This window comes from Salarias fasciatus, chromosome 17 (assembly GCF_902148845.1).
Source record: "Salarias fasciatus chromosome 17, fSalaFa1.1, whole genome shotgun sequence".
NCBI lineage: Eukaryota > Metazoa > Chordata > Actinopteri > Blenniiformes > Blenniidae > Salarias > Salarias fasciatus.
The window spans coordinates 129,493-143,553 of record NC_043761.1 but is presented as its reverse complement, the minus strand read 5'-3'; the positions used below and the strand labels follow the sequence as shown (position 1 = coordinate 143,553).

Sequence of the window (14,061 nt, the reverse complement as noted above, 5' to 3'; positions counted from 1 at the left end):
ATGAAGCTAGCTGAGGAACTGGACCAATCAGGAAGCTGGATGAAGCTAGCTGACGACCTGGACCAATCAGGAAGCTGGATGAAGCTAGCTGAGGAACTGGACCAATCAGGAAGCTGGATGAAGCTAGCTGACGAACTGGACCAATCAGGAAGCTGGATGAAGCTAACTGAGGAACTGGACCAATCAGGAAGCTGGATGAAGCTAACTGAGGAACTGGACCAATCAGGAAGCTGGATGAAGCTAGCTGACGACCTGGACCAATCAGGAAGCTGGATGAAGCTCACTGAGGAACTGGACCAATCAGGAAGCTGGATGAAGCTGGCCTTCACCCCGGTGCTGAAGTGCTGGTGTAGTTTGAACGCCCCATCAATAACACCACCCAGGTTTCTATCCTGAGGTCTTATTCAGGGTTTCAGTAGACCAGGTAAGAACCAGAAGACCAACCAGAAGACGAGCCTCAACAGAACCAGAACCTTCTAGTCTCCATGTCCTCCACGCACTCAAAGTCCAGCTTCCACATGAAAAACTCACGATGCTGGTCTGGGCTCATTCTTGCACTGTGGAGCAGGTGTGGGCAGTCCTGGTCCTGGAGGTCCAGGTTTCCCTGCTCCAACACTCCTGAAGGGAGTTACTCGTCATGATGAAGCTTTGCTTCCCACTGCTTCAGAAGTTGCCTCTTTATTGGATGTCCTCCAGACTCGGTCTGTCCAGACGGCCGCTGCCCCACACCAGAAGACACATCAGTGGACTTCAGCCATCAGGACCTGGAGAACCAGAGTTTGACCTTCGTTCCAAAGAAAAAGTGTCCGAAAGATGTGCCGTCCATCAGACGGATCAAGCAGAACTTCTAGATAAGAGTCAACACAAGAACATCAAGCTGTTGGTTTCTTTACGGCCAGATTCCTTTCAGGTGATACATGTTCTAAACACAGCAGCACGCTTCACTCCGAAGAAGAGAACACCATTCCTCTCACGTTCATGTACAGCAGGTGTAGCAGGTGCAGCGATGTGCTTCCTGCCTGCCGTCTGTTGGCTTCGGGGAATGTTTGAGTTGGTAATGAAAGGTTCTTGTGGTTCTCCAGGTGACCCAGATTGCCTCTCAGCCTCAGGTCCAGGCTGAGCTCACCCTGCGGCTCACCCAGCTTCAGACCCGCCTCACATCTCTGAAGATCGAGAACGAGGAGGTCAGAACCTTTCACAAGCTGCTCTTCCCCTGTTCTGCACGTCACTAACTCTCCGAACCAAATGTCCTTCAGATGGAGCCGATACCGCTCGGAACCAGAGAACACTGACAGGAACTGATTTTCAGGAACATTCTAGAGTCAACAGGAGAGGTCACCTGTAATGTTCTAGATTTAGCAGCAGAGGTCACCTGTAATGTTCTAGATTTAGCAGCAGAGGTCACCTGTAATGTTCTAGATTTAGCAGCAGAGGTCACCTGTAATGTTCTAGATTTAGCAGCAGAGGTCACCTGTAATGTTCTAGATTTAGCAGGAGAGGTCACCTGTAATGTTCTAGATTTAGCAGCAGAGGTCACCTGTAATGTTCTAGATTTAGGAGCAGAGGTCATCAGAACCAGAATCCTTCAGAATCATATTTATCGACAGTACAGTTGCCCATACAAGGAGTTTGATGCTCGGACAGACACCAAGCCGTCTCCTGCGGCGCCTTATCTTGAAGAGGTCATCAAGAGTGGGGGGAGGGGGGTGATCCAAAAAAACTACATCAGTTCAGAAGGGATGGAATTATTAAGAATTCCGTGATTCCGATTCCATTATCGATACTGCTTATCGACACGATTCCTTATCGATTCTCATTGAGTGAGAAATGAAATGACACCAGTGGTGTTTGTATTAACTCTTTAATATCTTCATCCTGAACAGAAGAAAAAATCCACGTCATGAAAAGTTGCAGCGTTGCCGGTCGCCCCAGTTTCACCTTTTGGTGTGAAAAACAGTCGAACTCTGAGCTTCTTCCTGACGCCAGGCTGGAAAGCTCAGTACAGCGTCGTTCATTCTTCTAATGAGTATCATGAGTAGATTGCGTTGTTTCTTATATATTCCAACAGAAGAATTACAAAAACAATGCTAAGGCAAAAACACGACAGATTTTATTTTGAAATCTCATATTTTGGAACACGTATCTACTTTCCTTCTGGCGCCCGACTTGCTTGTGTTTAGATTGAAGCGGCAGGAACAACAGGATCCTTGCTGAAAGTTTCCGGACCGCGGCTCTGTAGCGGCGCCGGAGCCGGTCTGTAGCGGGGGGGCGGGTGCTGTGTGTGGATTGAGATCAGGACTCCAGGTGTGTGTGCTCCTTGGAGCTCCAGTCACTGCGTCCCAGCTGCAGATGGTCGTTGCCGTGGAGACGACCTCCACAGAAGCGGTCCGGAGGTGAGGCGGGGGGCGTCGATGGAGAGAAGCAGTTCTTTGGCATCGAGTCAAGGGGGGTTGTTCTGAATTCAAGGGGTGCCAGGATGGCCAATCAGCTGCTGCAGTCACACAGAAAGAGAGTTTTTAGAGAGAGCGACGGGAAAAGCGTCGTCCTCCTCCAACAGCCATCAGGAAACACCTGCGATGTTCTCGGGTCGCCAGGAGAGGTCACCGTTAGGTTGTCCAGATCGAGCCTGTGCTGTGTGTCAGGAGGCTTGACAACAGGTGAATGAGGAGAGGCAGAGGGAACACTCATCGCAGAAACTGGACAGTCTGATGATCCAATGACTTATCAGGAGAATTAGGATTACAAACATCTGTTGCACTCGTCAGTGCACAGATAAGACAAAGTCTCATTCCAGGTTTTTAGAAGCTGGTGTGGCCGGACCGCTGTGGCGGCAGAAGCAGCAGTCTGGTTCTGCTGCTGATCATCAGTTTTCCCATAAAGCTCTGCTCAGTCTGTCAGTTCACCAGTAAAACAACATCCTGTTAGCAGCAGCGTGAGCCGTCCTCTGTCCTCTGTCCTCCTCAATGAACCACTGTTAGCATTAGCATGATGCTAGCTCCTGTCTTCCTAGTGAAACAGCTGTGTTCCTGTGAGCTGGAGGAGGAACTAACGTAGTCCTCCGACAGCAACAGGAAGCATGAGCGTCTGTGGTTAGCATCAGCATGCTGGAGTAGCAGTTAGCTTCTGCCAATCTGATGCATCCATGAGTCACCACAGCCCCGCCCCTCTGCCCCTTCAGGTGAAGAAGACCTGGGGGGCCACCCTGACCACCCTGCAGGACATGACGGTGCTGGAGGACTACGACGTGTCGCAGAGCTTCACCCACAGCCCGTCCTCCGAGTCCGTCAAGTCCAGCGTGTCGGACGGATACCTCAACAAGCCCAGTCTGGCCAAGAGGCGGGCCAACCAGCAGGAGACCGAGCTCTTCTACTTCAACGTGAGTGGAGCCGGACCCTGGATCCACAACTCAAACCCCACACCCTGAACACGAGCCCTGAACCATCAACTCAAACGCCAAACCCCACACCCTGAACCTGAACCCTGAACCCACAATCTGGAACCCCAGAACCTCAGTGGCCCAGTTCACATGGGTGTTTTTTTCAACGATGAAGTGTGTGTGGTTCCAGGGTGTTTTTAAGCGGGAAGTGGTTTATTCCGAACTAATTAATTCATAAATTATATTCATGAGCGTCATGTTAAATCCTCTCTCATGCCGGGGTCTGTGCAGGGTTCTGATTGGACGGGGCGCCGTGACATAGTGACATCTCCAGGAAGTAAACGGTGCTTTTCTCTCTTTCTGGGCTAACTTCGACGCTGCAGCTTTGAAGATGTCCGTGTTGTTTTGCTCCCGTTGATCCGATCGTTTCATTTTATCCATTTCTTCCAAAACTCCCGTTAAATAAATGGTCTCCGTATGAGTTGAACGGTGAGCTGCTGGCCACCATCTTGAAATATTGCATCTCACTAGCGGGCTAGCGGCAGAGCGTGAGCAGAAGGCCGGAATAATATCGTCTAATTTACATGTAATTCTGCTTCTGAGGGAGAATAAACCAGCCGGTCTGTTCAGATTAGAGGTTAGGGTCAACCAGAACTCTAACCCTTTAGAATCAGGCTTTATTCGGATTCATACAGGAATATCAAGTCCCATGTAAACACTTGGACTGTGGCGACAGATGCTAACTGCTAGCTTCCTGCCTCAGGAAGACCAGGACTCCTCTGATGCAGCTCTGCTTCCTGCTTTAATGAGTCTTCAGTTTCCTTGCGGCACACTGCCGATGCTTTCAGCTCCGATACGACCCTCCGCTGTCTCTGCTTGACTGGAAGTTTCCACCACAGCAGCGTTCCAGCTGTTTGAATTCTCTCCTGACGGCTGGAGAGTGAAACTCACATTTCCTCGTCCTGTCGACATAATGAGTGGAAAAACCAACATGTCGTTATTGTAACACTGCTGTTCTGCCTCTTGTACCTGTAGAAAAGCTGTAAACGCTGGAATCTCACAACTCGATGTTTATTGAAACTCACAAGCTGCTGGACGTGTGTTTAACTCAGATCAAATTAAGTCCCACAGGACGAGCTCAGAACGGAACATTTTCATGGACTGTCCTCAGATTTGTCCAAAATGTGGATTCATCTAGAACAGGGTCTGTAGAGGGCCACATTTGTCTTGATGCCCCCAGTGGCGGGCCATGCTCTCTTGAAGTTGTGGAGCGGGGGGGCACAGTAGTGCACGTTCAGGTTCTTTAATGTTGAAAATGTCGACTAATAAGGACAGTAGGGTCCGTGTACCTCTCGGCCATTCGATTTTCGTTGTATTTTGGGAAATCCAAAATCGGGAAACGAGCCAACTTCCGTTTCCCGATTTGATGTTGGGAAACAAAATACGGGAGACGTTCCGTTTCCCATTTCTCGTTTGGAAATTGAAAATCGAAAAACAAAAGAATGAGCCTTCATATGATTTCTAATTATGCGTTTATCAAACAAAAGTCGGGAAATAAAATACGGCCATTTTTTAATTCTATTATTTCTCAAGTTGGCATTGCCGGACAACCGGAAGTCGAGTTTTCTCTTCTTCTGCTGCTGCTTCATTCTCTTTGCTTCTGCTTCTCCGTTCACTACACCGAACTATAAAAAACACGCATTTTCTTTGAAAATGTCTTTGGACGATTGGGCCCACTTAATAGTGGACATGAATGCCAGCGGCATGACTGCAGGTGGAATCTCTGCACACCTGTGCAGTCACTTTGGCCTGGTCCGGGGGTTTCAGACAGAAATGTCCGAAGATGGATCTCGGAGCGCCGCCTCTCCACCGTGGTGTCTGATGATCGACTCCCGGCTGAAGTCGCTGCAGCGTCTGCCGAGGTGAGCAGCGACATGCCACATTAATTTATATGAGTATGATTAAAATGGCAGCTTTTCATTGATTTTACTGCAGTTGTACAGCGACACCTACTGGCAGCAGCAGCACACTGCAGATTCTGCTGCCTCGGATCTCATTCATCACGTTGACACAAACACATTTTCAGGAGAGAAAAGCACACATAAAAAATAGTAATATCAAATCTGAGGCTACAGATGCTCTCAGTATCAGTAAGGATGTTTTCAGTTACAACTGGGTATTCACACTTTCTAATGAACAAATTATTCCATTTTGTATATTGGTTATTGGTTCATAATACAATCCAAAAATGTGTTATTGTTCTTCTCAACAACCTGATGTTTTTCTGTTTGCTGTTGTGTGTCATTTTCATCAACTTACTGAATCGTGTGTTTCTGGAATTGATGGGTTGGGCCAACGTACGGGAGGAAGATGATGACAGGATTCCTGTCTTCTAAAGGCAGACAGCCCGTGAGAGGAGGGTGGAGCTGCTTTACCAGGCTCGCCAACATGTAAGCCTACTTTCCAGAGAATCACAGCCGAACAGTAGTTAATTCTGTCAGATTTACCAAGTTTCTTTTGTTTTTCTCTCTTTTAGGGAGCCTGGAACCTGAACCCAGTCCCGTACAGAGCGGACTACTTTGGACAGAAGCTCCACATGGACCAGAATGAGGAGCTGGTCATGTTTGGAGTGACCCATGTTGTTGCCATCGATGGGTACAGTGGGAAACTGGTGGCCCATTCCACCATGGCAGTTAAAAACAACCTCAGAATACATGAGGAGGTGCACAGGTAGAGTGTTAACTCTTACACGTATTTGAAAAACAGTGTAGTTGTGACAGAGACACGGGATGTTAAACTGAGGTTTCATGTCGGCGTGTTGTGAGAACGGAGAGAGCATGACTTTAGACCTGCTGTCTTTTGCTCTTAAACACAGACATATCAGCGTATGTACTCCTCATGTTGTTTATTGCTGTTGTTTTAGGGCAGCAGTGATGAAGTCCGGGCTGCAGGATCAGCTTCGGGCAGACTGTGGGACGGAGTTTGATCTGAGTCTCTTCATGCAAGAGAAACTGTCTACAGATACAAGGAGCGTCCAGCATTTCTGCAGACGCCATCGACATCGGTAGGTTTTCTTTGCTGCTCTTTTTCCGAACGACACATCGTGAAATGAACATGCTCTGATAATTCAGTTTGATTCTACTTCACAGGAATGATATTGTTGAAATATTTTAATGTTTTACTTTTTCATCCATTTGAATCTTTTGTTTACATGCAACCGATCATCATTCATGAATTCAAATCTCTCCTGTTTTTGTACTTCTTTACTTCCAGAACCATGGCATCGAGCGGGCTTGGGTCGAGGTTTGTATGTTTTTCTTTGTGTGAGATATTAAATGTGTTTAACTGAGCTCAGATACAATTTAATTGTGATGTGTGTGTGACTTTGTAGGTCAACAACAGGGTCAACTACAAAATCAAGGCCTGCCCGACACATGTGGGACCAGGAGGTCCTGGATATGCAGGACGGGGTTGTCAGGTTCTGCGTCGCAGCTCGATCATGCCGGGTCGCCAGTGCTGGCACCAGCCGGTTTGTGGAGTCCTGGAATGCTCTCAGAGTTCCTGGTACTTTCATTTTCATGCTCCTTGGTTTAGTGTGTCTGTATTCGTGACAGTTTGAGGAAAAATAGTGACCAGTCACTGCAGGTCTTGGCTATGATGTCCTGCCTTTTGGCTGTTTCAGTTGTTGTCCTTTCTGTAACCCAGTGCAGGAAGAGGGATCCCCAGTGTTCTGGCCTCAGGGGGCGGTCCAGTCCAGGTTCCTGAGAACCTGCTGCCTTGTGGCTCTGTAGCGGCAGACTGGTACGATGCAGAGAGGCTCTTCCCTGACCAGGGTCTCAGGATTTGGAGTTGATCCTTTCACCACAGAAGAGGCGAGACAACAGGCTGGAAGACGGTTTTCTGAGGCTTTTGGCGACATCGATGGCATCACCAGTGACAACCCAACGGCCTCTCTGGATGCTGCAGCACCTCATCCATGTCAGCAGTGAGTGAAGACATCAGGGGACAGAAAGAAAGCGCAGAGAGTTTGTTCTTCCATTAAAGTTCCTTGAAAAAAGTTTGAATGTTTAATTTTTTTTCTTTTTGCAGCACAAGATTAAGATAAGGGTTGTTCATGAATTAAGAACAGAATCAAGAACCATATAATTAACCAATACCCAGGATATGAAATATCAATACATTTATTCCATAATACTGCAAATAATGACATTAGAAAAATTCAACAATTAATTGCAACAATGAGATAAACTATGTACAATCACAAAATAGAAACTACAAAAACATGAAAGTGCATTGAACAGGAGAGCAAAGGAGAAAACACATTTATTCCCTGATTTGAAAAAGGCCAAGGCAGCATCCAGACCCTTCGCCTGGTGGACGTTTGACTCGAAGTCTGGGCTTCTGCGCTTCAGGCAGCGGTCTGCGTTTCTGAGCCACTGCCTCACACAGGCTCCGCCCCCACCAGTGAGCCACAGCAGGTGGAAAACACGGGCTCATCCATGATAGCTGTAAATGCAAACACAATTCTGATACAGAAACGTCACATTTAAACGGTACATTGAAATTACACAAAGTGTACGTTAGCTGAAGGTTGTATCTTGCACTTCACAAGTCCCTGTGTTACTAATCTTCTGCACACCTTTACAAACCAAGCAGGAGAAAGCTTCCACTGCTGGCTGGACATCTTCTCGAATTTTCTTCATGGTCATCTCAGATAGCTGATTGATGTTGTCTGAGATGCCATGAAGGCTCTCAGCAGCATTCTTCAGCTCATCGATGTTGTGGATGACATCCTGCAGACGGCCGTCTGGAGCCCTTCGACTTACATGTGGAAGCAAAAAAGAAGCAACTGACGACAAAGGACAATAAATCATTTAAAGGTGCATTAAGGAGTTTTACAACCTTAAAAATACTTATTTTCAACCATAAATATGTTCCACATTTTTAATGCTGTGTACAATGTGCCCTGACATATTCATTGCTAGTACCGCTAACAGCGCTAAATTCTCACTTGAAAGTCACAGTGCCGGTCCGGCTCCACAGTTTTTTGGGGAGAATTTGAAAGGAATGACGTAATGCGCGCTCCGGCTCCTTGAGTTTCGTTTTGTCCGCCATTACTCCGCCAGATGCTTAGTGAGCAACAACTGAGCAGGATCTTCCAGAAAGTCAGAACAGACTGGCTTCTAGCGCTGCAGCTCCACACAGACTCCACCAGGGAGAGACACTTACATCTTACTGGAGCGCTGCTAGAAGAGCGAGGAAGGAGTTCTCCTCTTCCGTGCACGTAAGCCACAGGGACGAGTGTTTCACTAAGCGGCATTACGCCCAAGGCCTGCAGGGGGCGCTGTTTCGCATAAAACGTGCAAACTCCTTAATGCACCTTTAAGATTTCTGTGTGTAAGATTCTGTTACAATGTGTGCAGATAAAACGCACACATTGTAAGTCACGACCTAAATGATGCATTTTTACTTCATGTCAAACGTTAGTGCTATTATCACATTTCACTGTGTCACACTAAATGCATTCAATCTGTGTGTGTGTATGTGTGTGTGTGTGTAGTGACACCGGCTTCACTAAGGTCTGTCTGTCACAGTCTAACACACAATGTGTTTCTTACGTATCCCAGTCATCGTCGGCAACCGGAAAAGACGCGTAGTCCTCCGCAAACGCAATCCACACAACCGCTCTCTCTGGAAGTGGTCCAGCCCACACTCAGTTACCTTCGGTCTCTGGAACTGTCAGTCCGCAGTTAATAAGACAGAATTCATCAGTTCTCTGATGAAACTCTCAGACATTCAGGTCCTAGCCCTGACTGAGACCTGGATCCGCCCAGAAAACTCAGCTACACCAGCTGCACTCTCTGCGTCCGCTGCGTTAAGCCACACCCCTCGCTCTACTGGCCGAGGAGGCAGTGCTACGTTAAGCCACGCCCCTCGCTCTACTGGCCGAGGAGGCGGTGCTGGGTTCTCATTCCGGACAACTGGTCCTTCTCCTCACTGCGCCCGTCGAACAACAACACAACGTTTGAATATCATGCTTTAACGGTCACTACTCCCATCAAAGCATATATTCTGGTTGTGTACCGCCCACCAGGGGGCGATCTGGACGGCTTTGTCTCTGAAATGGACATGTTACTCTCTGACATCCCTGATGATGGCACACCACTGGTTGTCATGGAGACATGAACATTCACGTTGACAAACCCCAGGCACAGGACTTTTTGGCACTGATGGCTTCCTTTGCACTTGTACTGGCTCCGCCCCCCCCCCCCACAAAGCTGGCAAAATCCTTGACTTGGTGCTGACTCGTAACTGCTCCATAGCAGAGGTGACGGTTACTCCACTACACCTATCTGACCATTTCCTGGTAAAATTTGCGGCTGCCTTTCTGCCGCTGCAGACCCCGACACAGATGGTCTCCTTCCAGAACCCTGAAGTCCCTCACAGCAGCTCAGCTCCGTCCTGCCGGACTACTCTCACTTCTCATCACTTCCTGTTAATGAGGCTACAGAAACACTCTGGTCCTCTCTGGTCCTCTTTGGACAAACTCTGCCCCCGGGTGTCCAAACCAGCCAAGACAAAACAACCAGGTCCATGGCTCTCAGAAGTTCTGAGAGAACAAAGAGCTGGACTCAGGGCAGCAGAAAGAAAGTGGCGTAAATCCCACGAGCCGCTGATTGGTCCTCATACAAACAGAAACTTGCTTCCTTTACCTCCCGCCTGCAGTCCGCAAAGAAAGCTTTTTATCAGAACCAGATCTGTGCAGCTTCTGATTCCAGAAAACTGTTTATGGCGTTCAACTCCCTGCTTCCTCCTCCAGCTGCTCAGCCGTCCACTGAGATGATCCTGACATGTTCGCCTCCTTTTCCACTGAGAAGGAGGCTGCAGTCAGAACCAGTTCTCTGAGCCGGACCAGCCCAGTCAGCTCAGACCCACCACTGCTCCTTCTCTCTGCTCGTTTGCTCCTCTGAGTGAGGACGAGGTCTCCAGACTTCTTCTGAGCTCAAAACCAACAACATGTCCTCTCGATCCAACACCCAGCAGCATCCTGCAGACCATCTGGTCCATAATCAGACCTGCAGTCACACATTGTCAACTCCTCCCTGGAAACCGGCATTTTTCCTGTTACTTTTAAACAAGCCCGCGTCCCCCACTGCTCAGAAAGTCTCACCTCAACCCAGCCCAGGCTGAAGACTCCAGGCCAGTCTCACTTCTACCAGTCCTGTCAAATACTGGAGGCTCAGTATTTAACCAAGTCTCTGAACACCTGCAGAACCAGAACCTGCTGGACCCTTTTCAGTCAGGCTTCAGATGAGACCACTCCACCCAGACTGCTCTCCTGTCAGTCACAGAATCTCTGGTCAGTCCTCTGTCCTCCTGCTGCTGGACAGTCCTCTGTCCTCCTGCTGCTGGTCAGTTCTCTGTCCTCCTGCTGCTGGTCAGTCCTCTGTCCTCCTGCTGCTGGTCCGTCCTCTGTCCTCCTGCTGCTGGACAGTCCTCTGTCCTCCTGCTGCTGGACAGTCCTCTGTCCTCCTGCTGCTGGACAGTCCTCTGTCCTCCTGCTGCTGGTCAGTCCTCTGTCCTCCTGCTGCTGATCAGTCCTCTGTCCTCCTGCTGCTGGTCAGTCCTCTGTCCTCCTGCTGCTGGACAGTCCTCTGTCCTCCTGCTGCTGGACAGTCCTTTGTCCTCCTGCTGCTGGTCAGTCCTCTGTCCTCCTGCTGCTGATCAGTCCTCTGTCCTCCTGCTGCTGGACAGTCCTCTGTCCTCCTGCTGCTGGTCAGTCCTCTGTCCTCCTGCTGCTGGACAGTCCTCTGTCCTCCTGCTGCTGGACAGTCCTTTGTCCTCCTGCTGCTGGTCAGTCCTCTGTCCTCCTGCTGCTGATCAGTCCTCTGTCCTCCTGCTGCTGGACAGTCCTCTGTCCTCCTGCTGCTGGACAGTCCTCTGTCCTCCTGCTGCTGGTCAGTCCTCTGTCCTCCTGCTGCTGATCAGTCCTCTGTCCTCCTGCTGCTGATCAGTCCTCTGTCCTCCTGCTGCTGGACAGTCCTCTGTCCTCCTGCTGCTGGACAGTCCTCTGTCCTCCTGCTGCTGGTCAGTCCTCTGTCCTCCTGCTGCTGGACTTGTCTGCTGCCTTTGACACCGTGAACCATCAGATCCTCCTCCTCACTCTCTGACCTCGGCCTCTCAGGTTCCGTCCTGTTGTGGTCCAGGTCCACCTCACAGGCAGATCTTTCAGAGTTTCATGGCGAGGGGAGGAGTCCAGGTCACATGGCCTATCAACAGGGGTCCCTCAGGGGTCGGTGCTTGGCCCCTTACTCTTCTCTCTGTACACCACCTCACCTGGTGCAGTGATTCGCTCCCATGGCTTCTCCTACCACTGTATGCTGACGACACTCAGCTCTTCCTCTCTCTTCCACCTGACGACACCACAGTCTCAGCTGGAGATCAGCAGGTCTGGCTGATATCTCCACCTGGATGAAGGAACGCCACCTTCAGCTAAATCTGTCTAAGACTGAACTCATGGTCTGTCCAGCTTGTCCATCTGTCCAGCCTCAGATCAGTGTCCAGCTTCACTCCAGCCTACTTGTGCCCACAAACTCAGCCAGAAACCTGGGTGTCATGATTGATGACCTGCTGACCTTTAAGGTTCACGTGGCCTCAGTTTCTCGGTCTTGTCGTTATGCCCTCTACAACATCAGGAAGATCAGACCCTTCCTGACCCAACAGGCCCCCCAGCTTCTGGTTCAGGCTCTCGTGATATCACGCATTGACTACTGCAACTCTCTTCTGGCGGGTCTCCCTGCAGGTCCAGTCAAACCTCTACAGAGGACCCAGAATGCAGCAGGTCTGGTCTTCAACCAGCCCACAGAGCTCATGTCCTCCTCTGTTCATCTCCCTTCATTGGCTTCCAGTTGCAGCCAGGATCAAATTCAAATCTCTCCTCCTGGCTTACAAAACGCTTACAAGAACGGCTCCGGCCGACCTGGACTCCCTGATCCAGGTCTACTCTCCTTCACGCCCTCTTCGCTCTGCATGTGAGAGACGTCTGGAGCTTCCAGCCCAGCTCGGCTCTGAACCTCCAGCCAGACTCTTCTCCTCTGTTGTTCCCAAATGGTGGAACGAACTTCCTAACTCTGTGCGTTCCGCCGAGTCTCTTTCTACTTTCAAGAAACAATTGAAGACTCAATTGTTCAGAGAACACCGAGGGTCTTAATCCAACCCCATGTTCGGGGAAGAATAGATCAGGTGTTCTAAAACCCAGCACTTATGGACCACTGACTAAGTTGACACACAAAAAAAAAAAAAAAAAAAGGGGGGGGGGGGTAGTGGCTCCTCTTCTGCAACTTGATGGCAACTCCCTTGACCAATCGCACTTGAAGCTATTGAAGCATTTACTAATGGTTTCTTTCTTTCTTATGTCTATATTCTTGCTTGTGTTGTACGTCGCTTTGGACAAAAGCGTCTGCTAAATGAAATTGTAGAATTGTAGAATATTACCTTGTTCTGGCCCGCCGTCCACTCTAGAATTCTTGGAATTCACTGTCGAACAAGGCAAACACTTTCCGGGAATTCTGTTTCCATTAGTGGGAGCCTGAAGATTCAGAAAGAATGTATATTAGTTTTCCATTTAAAAGCTCAAAATAATTATAAATTGCTATTATATAATTCCCAGTTTGGATGTGTGATATGTACCAAAGAGTCCCAGATAACCTCTCATGCCTGAGAAAACCCCCCCCAAAAAAACAACTTACTTCTTGTTCCCTCAGAATCTATGATTTGTGTCAGTCAGGGTAACGTCCTCCTCACTGTCCAGAGCGTCTCGGGCCTTGGAGGCAGTCCCCTCAACAGTGGCCTCTGCTTCAGAGAAGCAGATCACTGTTCTAGAGGTTGCCAACCTCCCATTGACAACCTCACCGATATGGATTGACCTGCAGATGGATGAATGGATGAATAGACACTTTATTACTTCCTGAGGGATATTAAATAATCCAGTAGTTCACTATCAAATATATAACATTTCCAGCTAATGAACAATAATCAGTAATAAACAGTTATTTTCTGATTAGGGGAGGTTGAAGAATGACATTTCACTCATTGCCTCAATTACATAATCATGTAGTAACCTTTACCTCTGCAGTGGTCTAGAAAAGCCAACGGGTCTTCATGTCCCCAATCCCGGTGCTCCTGAGCCCACTGAGGGGACAGACAGCGAGGGCATGGAGAAGGGGACAGGGGCCCTGTTGACTGGGGTCATGCTCGGCCCCTGGTCTCCGTGGACCTCATAATGGCCACGGTTCGTGAGGTTTGTTAGGGGGAAATTCCCTGAGAGGTCAGGGAAAATGGCGGTGTTTGTGTCGTCAGTGATGAAGACACTGCCAGCACTAACCCGTATAATTAGATCAAATGGAAGATTAATATAAATGATCTGCACAACACAAAGGTTTAATCAAGTTCAAATTCATCATAGCATCTTTGCTCCAATAACAGTGTTTGATTACTATGACTGAGTAAAGAAGTATTGGGTAGTGCATTATAAGCAGTAGAAATAAAAAGTAGTTAAACACCAAAAACAGTACAGTGTGAAGTCCGCGGAAAATTATTGCCAATTATTGCTAGCTAACCTGGATTGATGCTAAATCCATTCACTAAATCCATCTTCCACAAATGCAATTCAGACTTTTACTATC

General features: G+C 48.6%; 1 protein-coding gene across 1 annotated transcript in view; it reads left to right on the top strand.

Annotated features, from left to right (window-relative positions):
- LOC115403973 (SLIT-ROBO Rho GTPase-activating protein 1-like) overlaps positions 1 to 14,061 on the top strand; it is a 92,165-nt gene that overhangs the window by 52,888 nt on the left and 25,216 nt on the right. Inside the window, exons 9-10 of the mRNA XM_030113063.1 lie at positions 1,083 to 1,184; positions 3,179 to 3,376. Coding sequence (XP_029968923.1) covers positions 1,083 to 1,184; positions 3,179 to 3,376 — 300 coding nt within the window. The remainder of the gene's footprint in view (positions 1 to 1,082; positions 1,185 to 3,178; positions 3,377 to 14,061) is intronic.